The 23,328-nt window shown below is 43.5% G+C and overlaps 1 protein-coding gene across 1 annotated transcript in view; it reads left to right on the top strand.

Annotated features, from left to right (window-relative positions):
- SERINC5 (serine incorporator 5) overlaps window positions 1-23,328 on the top strand; it is a 58,523-nt gene that overhangs the window by 14,848 nt on the left and 20,347 nt on the right. The window contains exons 2-6 of the mRNA XM_015417212.1: window positions 3,646-3,813; window positions 16,829-17,007; window positions 18,189-18,271; window positions 20,707-20,800; window positions 22,059-22,270. Of these exons, the coding sequence (XP_015272698.1) occupies window positions 3,646-3,813; window positions 16,829-17,007; window positions 18,189-18,271; window positions 20,707-20,800; window positions 22,059-22,270 (736 nt within the window). The remainder of the gene's footprint in view (window positions 1-3,645; window positions 3,814-16,828; window positions 17,008-18,188; window positions 18,272-20,706; window positions 20,801-22,058; window positions 22,271-23,328) is intronic.

Below are 23,328 nucleotides of genomic sequence, written 5' to 3'. Positions count from 1 at the left end.
GTATTTCACAACAAATGAAAGGCAGCATACAAATTATTTTTTCACTGGAACTCTTAAGACTCATTACAGGAGTATTTCTTTGATTAGCTAGAACATTCAACATTGTTGGGACGGTGTTCTGCTAGGACACTTTTCACGGAGCTCCGAGGCACTAGGGCTTTTTTCTTATCTTTTGGAATTGTTTTATCTCACAGGGTTACCACTAAATAGTTGAATAGGGTAACCCTTTGGTTTAGTTAGATAATTTTAATATAGATAAGACTTTAAGAAGCTACTGCAAATCGTGCAGCTGCAACTGTAATCTCTTCGGAAGTCTCCGATTACAGGGAAATTATCTTCCACAGTTTTTTGCCAGTGTATGCTGCCTCAGTTATGTTGAAATGACTAAAAGTAAGGAAAGGAACAGAAATAGCTCAAACTCTGACTCTCTGGTAACATCCTACTACAAATCTCCAAAGCAGCTTTTTATTGATGATTTTTTAAAATGATGGAGCTTTGTGGGAGGTTATTCCGCCTTCTAAAAATCCATTTAGCATATTGGAGTCTCTGAAAGACTTGAATCCCTCTAGTTCACTGCAAGTTTCTTCTCTAGAAAATGAGGCCTCTGCTGCAAGTATGGGGGAGACCGTAATTCCCCGTCAGGTACTTACTCCAAATTTAAATGCTTTGAACTGTACAACTTTAAGGGAAAACAGAGAAACTGCAAAAGCAGATTTAATCAAACTAAGTGGGGACCAACTTAGTGGGGACCAACATACCTTTTTCATGGTATGAGCTTTTGTGTGCATACACACTTTTTCAAATACACTGGAATGGAAGGTAGAGTTCAAACTTATTGATAGGCTGAACAGCAAATTTACATGTAACGTGATTAAGATGTTTTAAGTTATGCAAAATAAGCTAAGGTTATAAGGTCAACAGTTGTTTTGATTTAATCAAGGAGGGGAAAGGACACCAAAGGGATAAATATGTCAAAATAGGGGCTAAGTGTGTAAAGGGATCCATTGCCCAGTTTTTCAGCAGAAGTTCCATCTTTCTCCCCACCTCCAAGCATTGTAAATTACATGTGGTTGGGGAATCTGTATATTTGGTCAATGTACTGTGTTTTCCTTAATGGAAGATGACCCTCCTTTAAAAAAAGTTATGCATACGTAACTGTAACTTGAATAAATACACCATTAATGGTCATGAGCTATGAAAAACATAATACTGTGCAGACTTGTGCTTGTTATACAAGGGACGTCAGTGGGGTATAATGCCACAGAGCCCACCCTCCAAAGCAGCCATTTTCTCCAGGGCAACTGATTTCTTTCACATGAAGATCAGTTGTAATAGTGGGACATTTCCAGGTCCCACCTGGAGGCTGGCAACCCTACACACTGTGAGCCCCGTGAGGATTGGGCACTTGCAGCATTTTGAAATCACTTTAAAATGGCCGTGTTGTCCACAGATCCAACCCATGGATGCTGCCATGTTCAGTTTGGCCATAGGTGTGTTCTGACCAAGGACTCCTCACAGCCAAAGGGAGATGTAGGGTGCCATCCATAGTGATAGTACTTGTCAGCGGTAAAAGTAATATAAACAAATGCTCTTGCTTATTTTTCTTAGTATTGAATATATTCAAGAGCAGATCTTTGAACTTTGCTTTGAATTGTGAACTAACCTAAAACTACGTTTCAGTGGTTTTTCAACCATTAAAATGTTCTTTGTAATCATAGATGTGTGTATGTAAAGTGCCATCAGCTCACAGGTCAATTATAGTGACCCCTCCTGCGGTTTTCAAGGCAAGAGACGTTCAGAAATGGTTTGCCGTTGTCTGCCGCTGTACAGCCACTTTTGTCCTCCTTGGTAATTTCCCATCCAAGTACTCCTCAGGGCTGACCATGCTTAGCTTCTGAGATTTGACAAGATTGGGCTTGCCTGGGCCATTCAGGTCAGGGCAATCGTGTGTGGGGGGGGGCATTTAAAATGTTTCTGTCGCTGGCTCTTGAAATTCAGGTATGTTCCAGTGCTACTGTCTTTCCAATTGTAGTTTGTCTTACTCGAGCTATCTTTGGAAGGAGCAGGACGTGAAAGTTTTAAAAAGATGGATTTCCCCCCTAAATGGTATTTGTTAAACTGGAATAATGTAGACTTATTTAATAGAAAGTAACATATGCAAGAGACAATAAGTTCTGGTACTGCCTTTTAAAATGCATGTTCATTAAACAAAGCAACACTCTTTTGAGTCGAATTTTGTATTACCCCTTGTAACTTGTGCACCCAGTGAGGCAGAATGTAAACTGTGTGCTAGCACTTAACGGCAGGGGCATTTTTGAGGTCCCTTGATTCATGTCTTTTAACAACACGGAGCTCTTTTGTAGAGAAGATTTAACTCTTCCTCATTTCATTCATCACAAAAGTGTGTGGCTAATTAAGAATGGTTCAGTAGGACCATTCAGTCAGTTGCTGTATGTTAGTAGATTGTTAACCGCAAGGGCAAGCTTCTCTGTTTCTGTTTATTTGGTGGAAACAGTTGGAATTAGAGGTTTTGGCTGAGTACTGTCAAATGGAAGAGTAAGTTAATTGGTATTAAGTAAATGAATCGTACTAGATGCTTGTTGTGATGAAAAGATAAAAATTAATCCAATGGCTTTTTTTCTTAGTACATCATGCAAGAAATTTATATCTGTGAGAACTTCAGAAGTGTCTTTAATCAGCAATGAATCCTGATTTCTGTTTTTGTTTTGCTTTTTTGAACTATAGCTGTTCATAATTGCCACTATAGTACAATAGGCAAGTGCTGCCCTGAAGCCTACTTTCATCTGTTTTCCTCTACCGAGTGCCTGTTTCCTCCAAGGAAGTCCTTCCTTCCAGTTACTGATTATCTCTGGTTAACAGCTGCTGGATGCAAAACAAGGGGTGGCTGTCTCCCTCCTGCCTTGCTTATGAACTTCTCAGGTGCATAGGATTGGCCACCACTGGAGACATAATGCTGGACTAGATGCCCTTGGTCTGATGATCTCGCAAGGCATTTCTTACCATGCCTCAACATATGGATGTGAAATCATTATGATTAATTTAATTTTTTTTCCGCTTTCCATGTGGCTTTGTGAAATCCTTAGAGCAGCTGCTGCATGTATATGATGCAATAAGGTGTTTGCAGAAATTCATCCCTCAGTGATAAGTTTACTCTGAAATAACTAATAGAGCGTATATGACTTTTCACCCCTGCTACAAACACTGCTCTCCTGGAACTTGGTTGAAAAGGTGGTGCAGTGTTGTTATGGTCCTACTTTATTGTAGCCTAATTATGGAATGTTAACAGTGCAATCCTGTGCAGAATTTCTTGAGTCTAAGTCCCTTGATTTCAGTAGATTTATATTGGATTAACTCTGCACAGAATTGCATTGTGATTCTGTTTACAGTCTGTAAAAGCGTTGCCTGAGTAGTTCCATGCACACAGGGTTGTGTGACCTGTTTGTTGCACAAACAGCACCTCGTCACTGCCACATTTTAAATTGGGGGGATATGTGTGTGTGTGTGTGTGTCTGTATCCTTCTAGGCAACCAAAATCCTTTGGTGAAACTGATTATAATGTTCCAACTGATACTAGTTTTGAAAATAGTATAATGTTGACCTTTTATTGTTTTGATTTTTCCCTAGTTGGCCTGTTGCTGTGGCACTGGTGCATGTTCCCTCTGCTGCAAATGCTGCCCCAAGATAAAGCAGTCAACCAGTACTCGCTTTATGTACGCCCTGTTCTTCATCCTGGTAACACTCATCTGTTGTGTCATGATGTCAGAAACAGTAGCGAAAGAAATGAAAGAGCATGTGAGTAACTGGAATCTTTATAGGTGGGGGGGGACACAGATGGTTAGAAGTTATTAAAATGAATGAAAGCAACTGGGTTACATATAGCTAGATGGTCATTACAAGAAGAAACTTATATTAGGCTTGAATCTTTTAGATGTTTAAAAGGCAAGCCTATTAATAATCACTAGAGCCTGCCATTTTGTAAGATGTGTGTCTTACTCTGTTATTTGCAGCACATTTTCAAGCATTACTTGAAACATTCTTATGCAAATACTGTTTCAGGAATTTCTAGGCTAGGAAGTGTGTGTTTTAGTAATGGTAAAAGTTTCATCCCTTTTTTTTAGTTTGAAAACTGGAGCGTAGGAGGAGGTAGCACAAAGAGTAATTGTTTACATGAAGGCCAAAGATGATTCCTGTCTCTGAAACTTGAGTGTTTGGCAGCTTTGAATGAGAGAATACAAGTGACTCAAATAGGGTTTCTTTGTCAGAGATCTTACTACTTTCTCTGTGTATTGTGACAACTCCGCTTATAGCCTGTCAAAAATTCAAGGGCCTCTTAGCTTTATCAGTGTATACCCAGGAGTAATTATTGTACTTCTGTCGATTAGAGAGCCCAAGAGATTAACTGAATGTTCATTCTTCTTGCACCCCCTCCTCCATCTTTTTCTGATATATCTGCCATTCCCATTCATTCAGCTGGAAAATAAACTCATTACTGGCAATTTTGAAGAAGAGCGTTGATGGGATGCATCAGGAATATGCAGGGCTGCCATAAGGGCAGAGGGGGAAGGAGGGATCTCCAACCTTTAGACAGTGCCGTTTGCACAAAATTAAGGCTGCACAAAATTATATTAGGCTTGAATCTTTTAGATGTTTAAAAGGCAAGCCTATTAATAATCACTAGAGCCTGCCATTTTGTAAGATGTGTGTCTTACTCTGTTATTTGCAGCACATTTTCAAGCATTACTTGAAACATTTTAATGCAAATACTGTTTCAGGAATTTCTAGACTAGGAAGTGTCTAACCTGGTTCTCCAGATTAGAGTCTGGAGTCTTAACCACTACACCAAACTCTTAACCACTACTACAAACCACTACACAAACAAACTGAAAACGCAACAAGCAGGAGTTGTTGGCATGCAAAAGAAAAGTCCCCGAAGTGTTAGGCTGGATAAAGAGGTATTTAGAGGGGTAGTGAACAAGGCAGGACTGGCCACTGGGAGTAGAATAGAGCAAGATGTGGGTTCCATGGCCATGCTGGTCCGTCTTGGACCTACACAACTGAATATACACCTCTGAGTCACACAGTGAGATGTCCCGAAGGGCAAGGGCTCAACTGCTGGTATTGCTGTGTGATGTGGCCAACAGCTCACTACTGTGAAAAGCCCAAAAAAGGGTGGCTTTGAAGGCTGAAGAACATATCTCAGGGAGCTGCTGCATGAATTTTTCTAACATAGGTATATTAATGGGCTTATACTCATCGGGTTCTTGCAGGGATAATCAGCCCTCAATGGTGCATCAGGTGAGAAAAGAGCCATAGGGGTTGCTAAACCCCAGGGCCTTCCTGTAAAATGAAATGGCTGACACATAAATATTCATGGTCGTAGGGGTGAGCCCACGCTCCTTCAGCATGCCAAATATTGCAGGATCAAAACCACAGGGACTGGCAAAGGGTTAGAAAACCCAACAGACACCACAAAGGATAGGAGAGCAATGACAGCACATTTATAAGTACGACAGGTATAGGGGGCAAGAGACCCCAAGACTCCCTGGGCAGTTGATCACTGCCAAGCATCCACAGGTCCTGCAGGGAGACATCCAATTGTTGGTTTGTACTGGGGGCAAGAATTCGAAACCTTTCCTCCTGTAAGGTGAGACAAGGTGTCTGCAATGCCATTACTGATGCCTGCAATGTATTGTGCTGAGAAAGAAATGTTAGACTCCAAGCAGGTCAAAACAAATTTGCATACAAGCCACATGACCCACTCAGTGTGATGTTTCTGGTTAACGATTCTGACTACGGCCTGGTTGTCACACCAAAAAGGATGCATTTGTTCTTAAATAAATCCTACCACAAGCCAATGTGCCTTCAGGGCCTGCAAATTAAATTATTGTCTAGGTAATATATGACATGAGGGCACCCCATGTGCTGCTAAGGAAGGTGCTAAATGTTTCAAATGCTGTGCAAGCAACAGAGCAACCCATAAGCATGGCCTTGTCCATGTACCAGTTTCTGCTAAATTTGAACCCAGTAGGCAAAAATCCCCAGGATGAACAGGCAGTATAAAATGCAGATTGTATATTATGTTTTGCAAAGAAGGAGCCAGGGCCACAGTACCATATTATGCTGACTGCGTGATCCAGAGAAGCATACCAGATGGAGCAAAGATCAGGAGCAATGTCATTATTAACTGAAGCTCCTTTTGGACAAGACAGGTGATGAGTTAATTGAAATTCACCTAGGGTACAATTCTTGGGTAGAGTGGTTAGTGGTGAGACCCTTAGGTTGTGAAACAGTGGTGCTGTGAATGGGCCCACCATTCTGCCTGCCTTACATTCTTTGGCTATTTTCTTAGTGACAACACCTGGAAGCTCCCAGGTAGATTTAAGGTTACTACAGTCTGTTGCAATGCATGGGCCTGTAAATGGAATGTGAAAGTCTTTGCTACAGCCTAAAAGAAGGTATGAGGTGGAAGCCTTATTGGAGTACCTACTGAGGGGGGGAGAGAAGTGCCTTGAAATGCATAGCAGTCTTTGCGAGACACATATTGAAAATCAGGTTAGAACTAGGGCCGTTTTGCAGAAGTTGAGGCTGAGATTCAGGCAGCACCCAACCCTCCTTCCTTTTTACTGCTGGAGCTTTAGGAGGGTTGGGAACGCCAACCCTCCTAAAGGCTTCGAGTAGGGACCAAAACATGCATCGCGAAGGTGCACAAACTTACAGTGTGGACGGTGACACCTGCCTTGATTGTATTCCCAGCATACCCACCGGGAACCATCCCGTCTGAATGTTAATTTTTCCTTTCCTGGGTCACCCTTAGCCTTTATGTGAGGGCCCACAGTCACTAGCCAAATCTTACTGTTAAGGAGGTCCCACCTTGAAAGCTCATTGTGAGAGGCCCTCTGTCAAGAGGCTTTGTCGTAATCAATAGCAGGGACATCACCAGCTATAGACTGTGCTTTAAGGACATTCCCCATATGGTTGGCAAGGTGCCAGCCCCACTCTGGGTAGGCCGCAGAAACTAAGCTCATGTAGACGCAATGCTCCCTCTAAGCTGTGGAGTCTTGTGAGCAAAAATTCCACTCTGTGAGCTACTGGCATTAAAGTTGTGAGCAAGTGATTAGGCTACTGCATAAATTAGTTTGCTCTGGAGCCATCCTTCCTGAGCTAAGACAAAAACGTGTGAGCTGGAGGCTAAAAAACTGTGGGCTAGCTCACACTAACCCAGCTTAGAGGGAACACTGCCCATAAGCCTTGTTTTGGAAGGTATGTTCTGTGCTTCCTTTTGATGCTCCTTTTTTTTCCTGCCTAGGACCCACTTTTCCAGCATCACTTTTTGGTTTAAAAGGGAAAATGTCCACATAATAGCCATCTAGGACCCTTTTGCACAGTTTACGTGGCAAGTGAATGCCAGGCAGATCCTACAAATCTATACTGGGGTGGGTGAAGGGCCACATGGGCTGGCTTGGATCCCTACACACTGATGGGACTGGGCTCACCCCTTACCCTACGCGTGTGCAACCATGAAGGCAGCCCCGAGATAAATGCCCTCCAGTAGTTACTATCTATTGTAGAGGGGACTTAGAATCGTCATCTGAGGATGACTCAGCATAAGATGCGCTACTGTCTAGCACATCCCAGGATCAAGTCGTCTTACACATCCTCTGACGCTTGGCATGGTGCTTCTCCACACAGGCAGGGCTTCCAGTGCAATCCTCACTGGAGGCACTGGAAGATTGGGACTCAGCTGGTAAATGTGGTCTGCATCTATTCCTGGGGGTGGGGTGTGCAGGCTGCTCTAGTGGGGCTGTGTGAGTTCCAAGCTGTTCCATCTGCTCCAACAACTGAACTAGTGTTTGTGAAATGCCCTATAAGAGAGCAGTATTATCCACAGGGGCCATACGTGTTGGTTGCACTGGGGGAGCCCCAGCCCATGGCCTGTTAGCCCTGGAGATGCTGCCTGAAATCCCTGCCCATCTAGATGCACCCCCGGTGCCATAAGGGGCACTTGCAGATGCATGAGTGTGCTACTACAGGAATGACACAAGTCCCTCCCACCTGGGCTGCAGGGCGCTTGGTCATCTTAGGCTGATGTACAGATGTGTCCTTCTCAACTCTGGCTACCCTTTTTGGTGGCATAGCTGGAGGCAGAGACTAAATGTACTGATAGCACAAATTAAGTTGCACAAAACCCAGTATACACTCAGCCCATTAAATACAGACAGAGCAGACTCAACAAATGCCAAACTCAAAAAACTAAACCAGCTAGATTAAAGTTTATTTATTTATATTATTATTATTTTCTTAACCAATATACTTTATTGAATACATTTATACTATGTTTTCAAATATTTATTATCACTATTTCCCGATATTTATAAACAATCCAACTATATATGAAATAAATTAAGCAGATATAACCACAAATGATTATGAATTTAACATGCAGTCAAGCACTATAAAGTTACAGAGGTGACCACTAAAATGGCAAGCAAGATTACTAATTACTAAATAGCTGCCAAAAAAACCTCACCCCTGGTTGAGGAAGATGCCAGACTGACAGCACCCACCAAAACAAGAAGGGGGGGGGGTCAGCACAAGAAATTGACCAAACAAATACAACTAATGCTGTCTACTTGTCTGAAGGGAACTCAGTATCCCAGCTGGCTGTGATGAGACCCCAAAAGAGGATCTCCTCAAAACAAAGAAGGTTGGTGGGGGAGGGGACCAGTTACCGCCCACTTTACAAGACCAAGTACCGTAGGGGGCACTGCCTGTGCAGTCCTTTGGGAATAAGCAGCCGCTGAACAAAAGACTCCACAAGGTACTGCAAAGATAGCTCATTAAAAAATCCTCTGCTTGCGATGAAGGCAGAAAAAAGGCTCACAGAAAGCATGCCAAGAGTCGATCCTTTTCCCAAGGCTCGCCCACTGATCAGCTGATGGGACCGTGAAACAGCTGATGGTCCCTTTAACTTGCAGCAGGCACCAAAAGAGAAAAATGCTTGCTGGCCATGTAGAAAAGCACGTAGTCCAGTTGTTGTTCCCACAGAATGTTGAGGCAGAAAGCAGCAAGCCGGCGAGCAAAGAAGCAGAGGACAAACTGGCCTGCACGGGCTGTTTAAATAGCCTCGCAGGCATCGTAGCCGTGCCCACTAGATGACGCCTGACCTGACGGTAGCAGGCTGATGGAGAATCAGCTGGCCCCCCATCCCCGCGTAGCCTGAGGGCACCACAAAGTGGAAGCCTGCCCTGCTTTTTGCCTCCCCATCGTATGACCTGCAAACAATGGCGGAGGTTCGTCTTGGCAATGCTTTCTGTGAAGCAGATTCATGAGTTGCGTGACTGAACAAACAAGCAGCAGACAATCAACAAAGTGCACCCCCGAATCGACCTCTCATCTGTGGCTCATTCCTGGTGTTTGGAACAGCAGAATGTGTTGGCCCACACAGACCAGAAATAGGATTGAGAAGATGTACATCCCTTTGACTCCTCCATGTGGAGTTTATGCCTGTAATTGTTGGAATCCCTCTGTCTTTATTTAGTTTAACTTATTTGCAGGCTTGTATGTTCTAGGTCTACTCTGTTCTCCCCTCACAGGGCACACCGTTAGTAGTGGTGTCTGACGGTTAGTAGTGATGTCTGATTTTCAGCCCTTAAAGATAGCTTCTTCCTCAGTAACTGATATCCTTAATCATAGCCAAGTCCTTGTTAAGAATGTTGACAACTGGATCTAACCTCAGTTAGTTGAGGCACATTCAGCTGTGCCAAATAACTGGCTTTTGGTGCCGACTCCTGTGTTCTGAGTTCTGTGTTCCTGAGCTGCGGTGGCTCAAGTGGTTAAGACGCTGAACTGCAGGCTGTGGAAGGTCAGTAGTGCAGCAGTTCGAGACCTGAGTCCCGTATGACGGAGTGAGCTCCCGTCTCTGGTTCCAGCTCCTGCCAACCTAGCAGTTCGAAAGCAAGAAATTGCAAGTAGATAAATAGGTACCACTTTGGTGGGAAGGTAACAGCGTTCCGTGCACCTTGGTGTTTAGTCATGCCGGCCACATGACCACGGAAACGTCTTCGGACAGCGCTGGCTCTTCGGCTTTGAAACGGAGATGAGCACCGCAACCCTAGAGTCGGATTTGACTGGCTTTCGAGCAAGGGAACCTTTTACCTGTGTTCAGTCGTTAGTGTGCTGCTCAAGGAGCTAGGTAGGATGGGTGGGAAGGGTGTGTTATAACTAGCTTTGTAACTATCATGAACATACTCTAGTTCATTCCTGACATCTGAAGAAACTATTTTTGAAGATTTTGAGAAACATTCAGTGCTCTTGTTTTACAGATGCTAACTAAGCATTCTGGAGTACCGTTCTCTCTCCCATATTTAGTTGAGGGTTGCTGATATTGGCCACTATTTTAACATCTAAAAGTGCATATGGTTTTTATGCTTAAACTGCCTCTCCTTCATAAGCTTCCATTTCAAATTTTAATTACTTTTATTAGGGTTTTACTGGGAAATGGACCTAGTTCATCATTAGCGATACAGTTCCTTGGATTATGATGCATGATTTCCAGATTTTTTCTTTCTGCTCTTACAAGGCCAGTGGAGTTCTTAAATGTTTTTGTTTAAATGCTGACCTTTGTGCCATGTACCAAACTGTTTTTGAAAATCTCCTTAGTTTTTAAAGGAGTTTGCCATGGCGGTTCAGAGACCAAATTTAAAGCCCTCTTGAGCTTACAGGACTACATTCATGGGTCTTTTGGTCCTTTTCAAAATGTTTTGTAAGCAAAGAGTTCGGTAGACCAAAATTTGACGCCAGTTTGGCGACCTGGGGCCAGTCATTTTCCCCCTTTCGTCTAATCTGTTTCACAGGGTTGTTGTGATGGGAGAGAAGAATTCAATAAGACTCTCCATGTATAGGACCTGGAACTTCTTGAAGGAGTGGATGGGGTATAAATGTGAGGAAATAGCCCGATTAGTACATTCCAGTTTAGTCAAGTATAGTTTACAGCTTCCCTTCATCCTCTACCAGTTGAGGTAAAATATGATTCTGTGTTTTGTTTTCCCTGCCTCTTTACAAACTGTTGTTTTGTTTTTAAGTCTTGTAGTATTGGCTGTTTTAATAGGCAGAAAAGGTGTTATTAATGTTCACTGTAGCTGTTATAAAAGTCCAGTTTATCTATGCATATGAGAATATATACACAGGCTTTTGTTGATAAATGTTGTAGGTTTATATGCCAATGCATCTGTTTACAGACTACCGTAGTTTAAGAACAAGTCTTCATGGGGCGCAGGCCAAGGACATAGGCTCAGGTCACAGGCACTTGCTTTATAGGTTGTGTTTTCTCCGTGGTGATGCACTTTGGTGCAGTGAGATCAAAACCAGAATGTGTGGCTTGCTGTTCTTTTTCCATGAACAAGAACATGGCCTTAAAAACAAATATTTAATCAGTGAGGATGGAATTTCCCCTCATTTCTGGTATTTTATTTTTGTAATGATTTTATAAGGAACAATAAGCTTTTCAGGCAGTTTGGAGGTGGGAAAATATATTTTCATGATAATTTTTAAGGGTTTATAATTGTTTTAAAAATAGTCCCACACAGAGAGTACTCCATCTTTCTGTGTTATACCTCTGAGAATGCCAGTCACAGCTGCTGGCGAAATGTCAGGCCCTACAATGTCAGCCTCCTTGTAGTATGTAGGCGAGCCACCAACCCTGGTCTTGAGCCATTAATCTGGTTTGCGACCAGCAGCCCAGCCACTGGTAGCCTCCCAGGAGCGCCTACCCCTGAAACCATACAGCTTGCAGAGAGGAGCTTCCACCTTCCATAACTTTCCAGATCTGTCTGTTAACCTTGCGCCGAGCCTGGTCGATGCATCTGGGATCCCCCAAGTTGCACCATACATGCCGTACCACCATAGCCATACAGCCCGGAAAATCTACAACAACTAAAGTCCCACAAAATATTATTTTATGAGTGTTCTTGGATAATTAATAAGATAATCTAAATACATACAAACAACCTAAACAGAACAGAAATTCTTATATGATCATATAAAGCTAACTTACTCCAAGATTGAGACTGACAATAGTTTACGTAAGGTCCCTTAGTGAGCTAATGGCAGAGATAACATTTGAACCAGGAACTTTTGGATTCATAGATAAGTCTTAGCCGCTACGCTAAATCAGTTTCCATACTTTTCTAAGACAAGTTAGCATCACTAACTTATGTTTTATCACGTTTCTTAACCACTGTTTTACAGCAGGCTATTAACAAAGGCATGTGAGTAAACCAAGAAAAACAGAACATGAAACTGCCTTCCAGTGCAGCGAGTGCAGCTCCTATTAGTCTGCTTGCTGTCAACAAACAAGTTGTTGGGAAGACCAACCATGCCATCCTAAGCAGGGTTACACCTTTCTATGTCCACTGAAATCACTGGGCTTAAAAAGCTGTAATTTTGCTTAGGATGGCATAGCAAATCACTATCTCTGCAAAAGAAAAATGTGATCTAATTTCAAAATAAATGAGCTCAAACCTTCAGTCCGAAAAGAACAAGTATAGCCCCCACAGTCAGAATAATGAGACGGACAACAGTTTGGATCAAACAAGGGCCACTTTATTAACTATATTTTATTAACCAAAAAACGGCAAGGGAGCATTTTTTAAGTAGTGGAACAGACAAGGCAGGTGTCAGGATGACTAGCCTCCTTGTAGTATGTAGGCGAGCCACCAACCCTGGTCTTGAGCCATTAATCTGGCTTGCGACCAGCAGCCCAGCCACTGGTAGCCTCCCAGGAGCGCTTACCCCTGAAACCATACAGCTTGCAGAGAGGAGCTTACCCAAGAGGTTCCCAGAGGGAATCATCATTCACCGCCCTGGGCCTTAATAATCCGCAGGCCATTCCTGAAGACCCCCCAGTTCCCAAAACAAGGAACGGCTTAAGGTGCTCACTATTTCCGCTTCCTTATCCCTGCACCATTCTGCCACTCACAAAGTCAAGCCTCTGCTTTGGCTGACGCGGCCACCCAAAGCGACCCTGATCCCTTGCCGAATGTCCTCCAGAAATAACTTATTTCCCTCGTTTGACAAGTGAATACCGTCCTCCCTATAGAGGTTAGTCTTTCCGACCACTATTCCAGGGTGTGGTAAATATTGACCCAGACCACCTTCCATAACTTTCCAGATCTGTCTGTTAACCTTGCGCCGAGCCTAGTCGATGCATCTGGGATCCCCCAAGTTGCACCATACATGCCACGGCAAAATTGCAGACCAAATTACTTGCACCCTGGGCCATCTTGCCCGTATCAGTTTCAGGTCTTCTGTGGCCTGGATAACCAGGGCCCTGCCTTTCATCAGGCCAAGATCATTGCCACCCAGGTGCACCAGTAAAATATCAGGAGGCGGCCCACACCATTCCTCAAACAATAGGGGGAGTAACCTGGGCCAATGCATGCCCCTCCTTCCCCACCATTCAACCAACAGCAACTCACTCAGCCCCAACTGAGAACCAAACGTCGTCCTCTTGGCCTGATGAGCGGCCCAAAAAATCATACTGTGGCTGCAGATAGTGACTCTTCTCCATGCCTGCCGGCCCACAGCACCTGCAAAAGAACTATTTTAGAAGCTGGTCCACTCAAAACTTGCATTGACGTACATACACCTTACATCTACAGGATCTCCATCGTCCAATGCCTTGTATGTCTTCCCCCGAATACCTCATGGCAGCCGCCGTGGAAGCGGCTCCAATTCTAAATGAATGGGTCCCAAAACGGAACCCGCCTAGCCCCAATTGATTAAGCACTCTCCATGTCAGTGTCCAAAATTGAAATTTTGTGAGAGGGGATCCATCCCTATGCTGAAATAATGTACTGTCCCTCGACCCCCTGAGACTCAGGTAATGGCACAACGCCACCACCGGGCATATTTTAGCTTCAGAACAACGGCCCAATTCTATTAATGAACCCTTACCCCCTTGATCAGTCTTTGACCACCGAATAGTAATGGCCAAACTAGCCCCTCAGACCTTGATGTCAGTAAATCTTATAGCCCTGTTTGAAGTGTCACTCCGTGAAGCAGGAACGAGCTCGCTAATATGCAGAGCTCCAAAAAATGCTATTAACGAAGCGGAATGAAATAGAGCAGCCTCGTATTCATTAGCACAAAGGCCGGGCCACAAAGCCCGCAGACCCCCTCAACACCGACGGAGTCAACGGCTCCCTGTCATCACGAGGTTGTCCTGCTTCGCGGGACCACCCGTTCAACATCTTTTTGACACGGAAATCGGTCGTCCTGTCCGCAAGCCCAGCCGCTTTCGCCGTGTAGGCCAGGGAAGACAGCCTGGCCCTTATAGAGCGAACTGACAAGCCCTTCCTCTTCAGATAGACGCAAAACTGCATGAGTTGGGGAACTGGGATGGGCCAAACATGCCGTAATCCTGCTTCTTGCCTAATTGTTGACCCGCCCTCATGTATACATTCTGCATTGAAGGAGCGAGGGCCAAACCTATTGCCCATTCAGCTTCAAGCCTCCAATCTGCCAAAAACTGGGAGGCATCCTTACCGGGCACTCGTCCGCTTCCAGGGCCAGCTGACGGAATCTTGCCATCTGTTTTCGAGAGAGAGCATCAGCGACCCCGTTACTCACACCTGGAACATGCCTAGCGTGAAACAATATATTATTCCTCAAACATAGCAATGTAAATGCCGTGACTAACATCATGACCCGTGCTGATTTGGATGATAATGAATTTATTACGTATACTGTGGCCTTATTGTCACACCAGAAGTGGACCGTATGGCCAGCAAAATCAGCTGTCCAAATCCCCACTGCTACCACAATCGGGAAAAACACCAAAAAGGTTAGGTCCTTGACCCAGCCTGCCCAGAACCAACCCTGTGGCCAGTCCTCAACACACCAATGCCCTCTGGAGTATACCCCGAAACCCGAGGAACCCGCTGCATCAGATATGACCTGCATCTCAGCTTCTAACTGCAAATCTTCCCTCCAAAATGATACCCCATTAAATGAGCATAAAAACTCCCTCCAAAGCAAGAGATCCTGTCGCACCCCATTAGTCACCCTGGTCCTGTGATGCGGGAGGCGCAGGCCCCGCATAGCATCACAGAGCTGCCTGACAAACGCCCGACCCGGGGCCACCACTCTGCATGCAAAGTTGGGATGGCCCACCAACTGCTGCAGCTCGTAAAGTGATATTTTCTTAAGTCCTAGAAATTTCTCCACCAGGACCAGAAGGCATTGTAACTTGTCCAAAGGGAGCCTAGAGCACTGTTGAACTGTGTCTATCTCAGTACCTAAATAAGTCAAATTGGGTGTCGGGCCTTCAGTATTTTCCTCTGCAAGGGGAACTCCCAGCTCTGCCGCCATTTCTATGAAACTGGACAGTAAAAATTCACACTGCCGGGTCCTACCACGTCCCGCAAACAAAAATTCGTCCAAATAGTGAGCCGTAGAGCTCAACCCGGTCTGCGAACGCAAGGCCCATTCTAAAAAAGGAACTAAACCTCTCGAATGCCGCACAAGACACCACACAGCCCTGTCCATATAGTAATATCCCTCACAAGCAAAGTATAATAGGTCAAAATCTGCAGGGTGAACTGGCAGAAGCCTGAAATCCGACTTAATATCACACTTTGCTAATAGTGCGCCCCGGCCACAAGCTCGCACTACCTTCATGGCCTGGTCAAAGGACATATATTTCACTGAACAGAACTCCTCCGGTATAGCATCATTCACAGAACCGCCCCGAGGGTACGATAAATGATGAATGAGGCGGTACTCCCCGGGGGCCTTCTTTGGTACAACACCCAAAGGAGACACCCGTAAATTAGGCACTGGGGGGGAGAGAAAAGGCCCTAGCACTCTCCCTGCCTTACATTCCTTCCCGATTTTATTTCGGACTATACTTTCCAACCTTTTTACTGACTTCAAATTGGAAGCCCAAAAGGGTCTGTTCCCCTTGAAAAGGGATCCTGAACCCAAATGAAAATCCTTCAACTAAATACCTACTGTCTTGTTTGTTCGGGTAATCCCGCAACAAATCTCCTAACAACCTCACTTTAGTTGGGCTGGGCCCCTTTATCAGTAGCGGCCCCATGGCCTCCTGCCCCATCTGGACGCTTGCCTCCCCTTGTTCCAAAACGCCCTTTCGGTTTGGGGAAATCAGAAAGTGGATGAGGCCCCGCGCACAGGGGGCACTCATGCCGAAAGGAACAGGACTTCCTATTACAAGTCCCCTGAGAGGTAAACTCCCAACACAGCGGGCGCCTCTGAGTCGCGGTCCCAACCTGTGCTCGGGCAGGGTACTGACTTTGCAAGCGGTGTGCCACGTGACCGCTGTCCGAGTGTTCAGCAGCTGTCGATTTAGGTGTGGACACCACTTGCAGCCACAGATGGGGATAGATCAGGTCCCAGCGTAAGACGGGATTCATCGCCGCCCTCGCGCAAAAACCCTTATCATACTCCATCCATGCCTGCCCCGTAAAACCCGTAAAGGCTTTATAAACAATATCCAAGTATTGCAAGTATTGCAAAAATGTGTTCTAATTTCAAAATAAATGAGCTCAAGCCTTCTGTCCGAAAAGAACAAGTAATCATTCAAGATATTAAACTGTGGCTTTTTTGTTTTAAAACCTGACCTTTTTGCATGCCCCAGTTGATGAATTTAAAAGAAACAACATGGGAGCAACTGTGGGTACAGCCTCAGTAATCGACAAGTTGCTTAAACTTGTTGGAAGCAGTTATTCAGACTGGCATTCTCTGAGTCTACTTTGTATGTTTTAATGTGTCTGTCTGTGTGTTTCAGATTAGCTTTTATGAAACGATATGCCAACATATACAGGCTGGTAACAGTTGTGAGAAGCTGGTGGGCTACTCTGCAGTGTATCGAGTGTGTTTCGGAATGGCCTGCTTCTTCTTCATCTTTTTTTTGCTCACAATCAAAATCAACAGTAGCAAGAGCTGCCGTGCGTACATCCACAATGGGTGAGCTGGATTGGGTGTCTCTTAAAAATTGTTTGCAGAAAATAAAAACTAAGCTTAAAGTGAAGGCCAGCTGCTTTTTCTCACAGTCTTAATATTGGTTTCTCATGCCTTCTTTACTTCCTACTCTCTCTTTCCTTTCTTTCCCTGTGGCATATTTTGCAAAAGAAATGGTATGTCCTTGCCTCTTGAGGAGACTCCTCATACATCTGTAGACTGTAGTACTGAACAGGCAATAATAGCAGTGCTCACTAATGCCATTTCTCTTTGTCATGGTATGTTTACCCATCTCCTTTTCCTCCTGTGTCTGTATTAATTTTTGCAGGCTTCTTGTCTGTTCTCTAGATTATGATCCAAAAAAATATTTCTCACTGAGACTCACGACGGGTTATGCAATAAAAACAATTAATTCATACAGTAAAAGACAGCATAATAACAATGCAATAGTACAGAATTAAAAGACAGTGCAAAAAAGTAGACTGCCTAGGGCGAAGTATACTAAAAACAATGCAGTAGGTGAAGTTGTAAAGGTAGAAGATAATTCAGTAAATGTACATTCTAGGTGAATTTTAAATGTGGCTTGCTCAGAGTTGGTGATTTAAGGAGCTAACAGTGCTAATATTGTGCTGCTATGTAGTTGTATCGCACCTTCTGCAATGTGATAGTGGTAGTAGTGTTATTGGTCCAGTGGTTCCTAGAACTACTCTTGTCACTCCCTGTAACAATTTCCAGTAACTACATGAGGCTGTATGTTTTAACATATTTCTCCTGCAACAGTGCCCCCTCCACAACCCTCCCACTTGTCGCTGAGCACTGACTGGCAACCCTAACCTGTTCCATTCTTATCTAAAACCCCTTGTAGCAAGACCTTGTTTGTTCCGTATCCCTTCCTGCACACCAGGCAAGCCTTTTTTGGAACTAGGGATTGTATGTATTTATTTACTTATCTCATTTATAGTCTGCCTTTCTCACCGACTTAAGGTGAAAAAGCAGAATTCACATAAGAATGCACAAGTTATTTGCCTGTCTGGATTTTCTTTTGCATTTAGGAAGGCATTGTAGAGAGAGTTGTTCCCCCTGTAATTCTCACACAGGGCAACCACTGAGCAATCTCTTGTTTGAGCATGTGATTTTTTACAGCTAAGTAAATCCACTTCTCTGTTTTTGTTTTTTTCCTTCCCCAGATTTTGGCTGATTAAACTTCTCGTCTTGGCAGCCATGTGCTCAGGAGCCTTTTTCATTCCAGACCAGGATACCTTTCTTAATGGTACAAACTTATTCTTTTTCTTCTTCTTGGTCTTCCATATGCAGGTATCAGTTTAAAGCAGCTAACTGGATAATCTTAACTTAGTTATACACTATTATCTTTCATGTGCCTACTAGCTGTTGATGAGTAAGAGAGAACAGCTATAGTACAGTGTTGTGTTTGCCGGTTATTTCCTTCTGAAAGAGACAAGCAAAGGGGAAAGTGGAATGGCCAGAACAGGAAATGAGTATCTATTCCCCAGACACAGGTGGACATGGTGGGGGAAGGGGTGTGTGTGAGATGCCAGCGTGCAGGAAGGAGAACACAAAAACAACTGGTGCACTGCTACCACTGAGGATTAAAACTGTAGACAGTAGAACTTGGAAACTGTGAAGCACAAATATGTCCTCTCTACGCTTCTTCCCATGCATAAGTGGTGGCATTAATATATGAATGTTTGCTGGTTGTGTGATGTGCAAAACCCTCTCTACCCACCTTGTTCTGTATTGCAAAGTATTATACAGTACCTTTATCCATGTAAGATATTTCTGGGCAGCAAAACTCCAGTGAGAACTAGAGAAATGAGTCACTCTGGAATGTGCAGAACCTTGTTGGTATGTCAAGCTGTTATAATTAGCTCATTGAACAGACAATTTGCTTGCAGGGATTAATGTTTTGTTCTGTTTTTCATATGGCACAATTAGAACGAAGGAACTGAAATACAAACTGCACTTGAGCTAGTGCATCTAACAAAACAGCAGGGACAGTGGCTGAAAACAATTGGGTTAGGTTCCAATTTAATGATATGTCTTGATTGCAGAATTAGATTTGTTGCCGAGCTTCCATTTCATTATTGTAAAGACATGTATCTGAATTAGTGACTAGTAATTAAGGTAATTTGTTATAGTGCTATAAATACTGGCAGGTAGTGTCCAAGCTCTCCAGAAAGTGCAAAATAAGAGTGCTCTAGCAGTTGATCTCCTTGCAAATGTGATAGTTTTTTATTAATACAAATATTAAGCAGATTGCAGTTTAAGCCAAATTTTAAGCAGTTGCAAATGCACTGCTCTTAGGATCAGATGTTCCTCCTAAGATGTGTGAAGAAAAAACTCTAAAGCTCTTTGCTACCAAGATGCACTAATTATGTTGTGGAGGCCATGTATCAGAATCCCTGTACTTGTTCAGGCTTCTGGGCCTTTCTGTCATCTTAAAACAAAGCTCACACTATTCGTTTACAGTTCCTTTTGCTCTCTGGTCATTTAACTCACAGGCAAAGAGGCGAGAGAGAAGAGAGAGCCAACAGTGCTGGCACAGCGCAAGTTACCAAGCCTTGTAATGGATCTCAGCTACAGTGAACTCCTTCTCTGTTGGCTAAAGTGATTAGTCATGATTCAGCTTCGTTATCTGCTGCCAGACCTATCGTAGTTGCCTGGTTTTGGTTTTGCCTGTGCCTATAACTTCACTGGGACATATCTGAGTACTTCTTAAAACAGGAAGACAAAGGTGTCATGTTGCTGATCATTCAAGCACAATTTCAAGTGAAACATCTAAATGCTGGTTAGATAATTGATAGAAATGTACTACCTTGCATGGACTCTTAAGCCAGGGGCTTGGTTTATATTTCATAAAATGAACGAGGTTTTTTTGAAGTGTCATAAAACTGAAATTTCAGTCTGTGGATACCTATCCAGTTTCAACCACAGACTCTGGCTTGCTGCAGTTTTAGGTTTGACATTGGTTTAGGAAGGCCTTTTCAGGCTTTCATGTTTTACTTTCTAAGGCTCGAGTTCTAAATTCAGCAAGTCGTTATTAAAACTGTAAGTATACAGCTTTGGGCCAGGTATTCCAATTGGATCATTTAATGCCCTGTAACTTTGCAAAATAATTTTTTTCTGTCAGTACAGCTGCATTTTAAGCACTATTTAGGTCCTCTTTGGCATTTAATGTAGTGTTCTATATATTCAGCTTTTTAAAGAGTTAGTTGAATTATTTAATGCTCAAGTTGTGTTTCAGAAATCCCTGGAATTCTTATTCTGGTATGAGCCAAGACCATGAAGTACTTGATTGCAGATAAAATATGTGATACTTCCTTATACAGAGTCAGGCCACTGATGTATGCAGGCATGCATTGTCTGCTCTAACTGGCAGCAGCTGTCCAGGGTCTCAGACAGAGGTCTTTCACAGGACAACTAGAGGTCTGATTCTTTTAACTGGAAGTGACTGGGTGAACTTGGATTTTCTGCATGCCAAGCTGATTCTCTACCAGTGTGCTACAGCCCGTTTGCAACCTTATGGTGGCAACGACATGTAGAAGTGGCTACTGGAGGGGATCATGGACCAGTTCCGTGTGGATCTTCACCACAATTCAGTTGCTTAATGAAGAACCACCATTGTGAAGCAAATAGTTGATTCATATGGGTCAGATCTAACACAGGAACTTCTTATGTCTCCAATAGCTTGGCGCTATGTAGGTGCTGCAGGAGGGTTCCTCTTCATCCTTATTCAGCTTATCTTGCTTGTAGAATTTGCTCACAAGTGGAACAAAAACTGGTTTGTATTTTTACATATATACTAATCTGCCTGTGGTAGCTGTATGTTTTAGCTATGTTCTGGGTTTTTTTCTAATTAAAAATACCATTGTTGTTTTAAATTATTTTTGGCACCAGTCTTTCAGATATCTTCTTTCCTCTTCATTCATGCTGGTTCCTTGATGCCTGGTTTGTGTACATTATTGTTTTAGGATGCTTATGGACTGCTACTTTTCAAGCGAGTATAGCGGTTAAACATGTATAGTGCAGCAGTGACCTGATCAGTCTTTCTGTAGTTCTATATGGTTTGGATTTGCACGATCATTGTCAGAGAAGCGGATGCAATTCTAATGAAATTCTAACATCTTGTGCAAAGGCTCTTGCAGGAGTTAGTAACGTTTGTACCAGTTCTCATCTCTAGAAATTTGCAGTCTTTTTTAATTCTGCCAAGCCAAAACTCATTTTACTGGGGCAAAACTATGGTAGCAATCTTAAGCAGCTGCATTTGAACACTCATGAAACTCCCCTATCCTGAATCAGTCCATTGGTCCATCAAGGTTAGTATTTACTCAGATTGGCCGTGGCTCTCCAGAGTCTCAGGCAGAGGTCTTTCACATGACTCTGCTAGCTGGTCCTTTTAGCTGGAGATGCTGGCAATTGAACCTGGGACCTTCTATGTGCCAAACAGATGCTCTACCACTGAACCACAGGTCCTTCCCTACTTGGAATTCCTTTAGGCCATATCAGTGTTTTGGTCTTGTACCTTGCCTCTTGAAGTGCCATAAGTACTTATTTAAGTAATGTTGTGGGATCTTTGGAAATATCTATGAATTCTTGGTTACAAGACAAGTTTTCTTGACAAGTTATGCAGTATCTTCCAACCACCTGTTACTTGCATTGTTGGTAAAAACAGGTGCCTGTTTGTTGGTGATAGCAGTTCTGTTGAACAAGTTGCTGTAGGAGGATTAGAAGGAACCTTCTTCTGGAGGGCCTGTAAAACTGTTCTTTTTCTTGCTGGGCTTGTTCTGATTTGTATGATTGATTTATCTATTTAAAGCAAACTTCTAGTTTGCAGTGATTATTGCTGTGTTTTGTCATTGTTTTTAGCTGTTTGTGTCAGTCCCTTGAGTGCTGAATGAGGTATACATGCTGAAATAACACCAGAATTAGGCAATGTTAAAATGAACTCACTTCAGTGCATTCTAAGACGAATAGCTGGTATCATTCAGTAGCTTACTTTTTCTCCAGTAAATGTATAACTGGCTTTTATTTCCAAACAGGACATCTGGCACGAAGCACAATAAGCTCTGGTATGGCTCCCTAGCTCTTGTCACTCTCGTATTGTATTCTGTCGCGGTTGGAGCTCTGATTGTGATGGCTGTCTTTTACACACGCGTGAACGGCTGTGATTTTAATAAGATCCTGCTTGGCGTCAATGGTGGCCTGTGCTTGCTTATTTCCATGGTAGCCATCTCACCCTGCGTCCAAAACCGTAAGCAAGCTTTTTGCTTTGGTATTGTTTGTGTTGAGCTCTACTAAGCACTTTCTTGCCAGTATCACAAAGGAATGGATATATTCTGCCTTCTAGCTGAACTTGATCCCCAGTGTGGTCATCCTAGTAGAATGTTGTGCATGTTTAGAACCTGCCCATCTATCTCAGTCTAAAACCAAGCAGCAGTCCCCTCCATGCTCAGAATAGCTTAATGCTCCACCCACTGTCTGTTCTGACAATCCATCCACACCAGGCAGCTGTGTGGTTCTCAGGTTAAAACATTGCTGAGACCCTTTTGGAAATTTATGTCTGTCAAGATTTATTTTGCACACTTTGATTACAAAGGGGAGAGGAGCAAATTGGAGACGGAAATGAGTTGATGGAATGTGAGGGCTTATTCCCCTCTTTCTGCTCAGGTCATCAGTGGAAGATAAATTGAAGCCACTTACAGCTTTCAGGGAGGACAGAGATCAAATCCTTACAATTTATTTACTTTGTAGTTTATCTTGCTGAGACTCAAGACAGATTACAAAGTTGTTTAAAAATGCAATAAAACAGCATCTCCCTTATAAATAAAAGCCAAATGGTGGTGGCACTTCTCTAGAACATTCCACACGCTCCAAAATCAGTTCGCTCTCTGATCTGTCCTTCAGAGGGTCTCCCTATCCACTGGCTACTTTGCCTGAGTCCTGCCTCCAACATTCTAAACATTTTGCTAATCCTCTCCCCCCCCATAGCCAGTCAGAACACAGAGGTTATTAGCATATGCAGCCTCATTGGCCTCTGCCTCGGAACACAGAGGTCGTTTGCATATGCAACTTGATTGGCTTTTGCCTCTAACATTCTAAACAGTTTTGCTGTTCTGAGGTAAAATGTCTCCAATCTCCAGGTGAGGGCTGGAGATCACTCAGAATTACAACTGCTTTCCAGATGGCAGAGATCAGTTCCCCTGGAGAAAATGGTGGGCTCTGTATCCTTATATGCTGCTGAGGTGGCCCCCGTATGACAACCAATGTGACGTAGCAGTCAGGGCTTCAGAGCATGGGAGAGGCTGCAGG

Source organism: Gekko japonicus, unplaced genomic scaffold, assembly GCF_001447785.1.
Source record: "Gekko japonicus isolate JY-2015 unplaced genomic scaffold, Gekko_japonicus_V1.1 scaffold1462, whole genome shotgun sequence".
NCBI classification, from domain to species: Eukaryota; Metazoa; Chordata; class Lepidosauria; order Squamata; family Gekkonidae; genus Gekko; species Gekko japonicus.
Note: the sequence above shows the minus strand (reverse complement) of the source record. Positions and strands in the feature narration are given on the sequence as shown.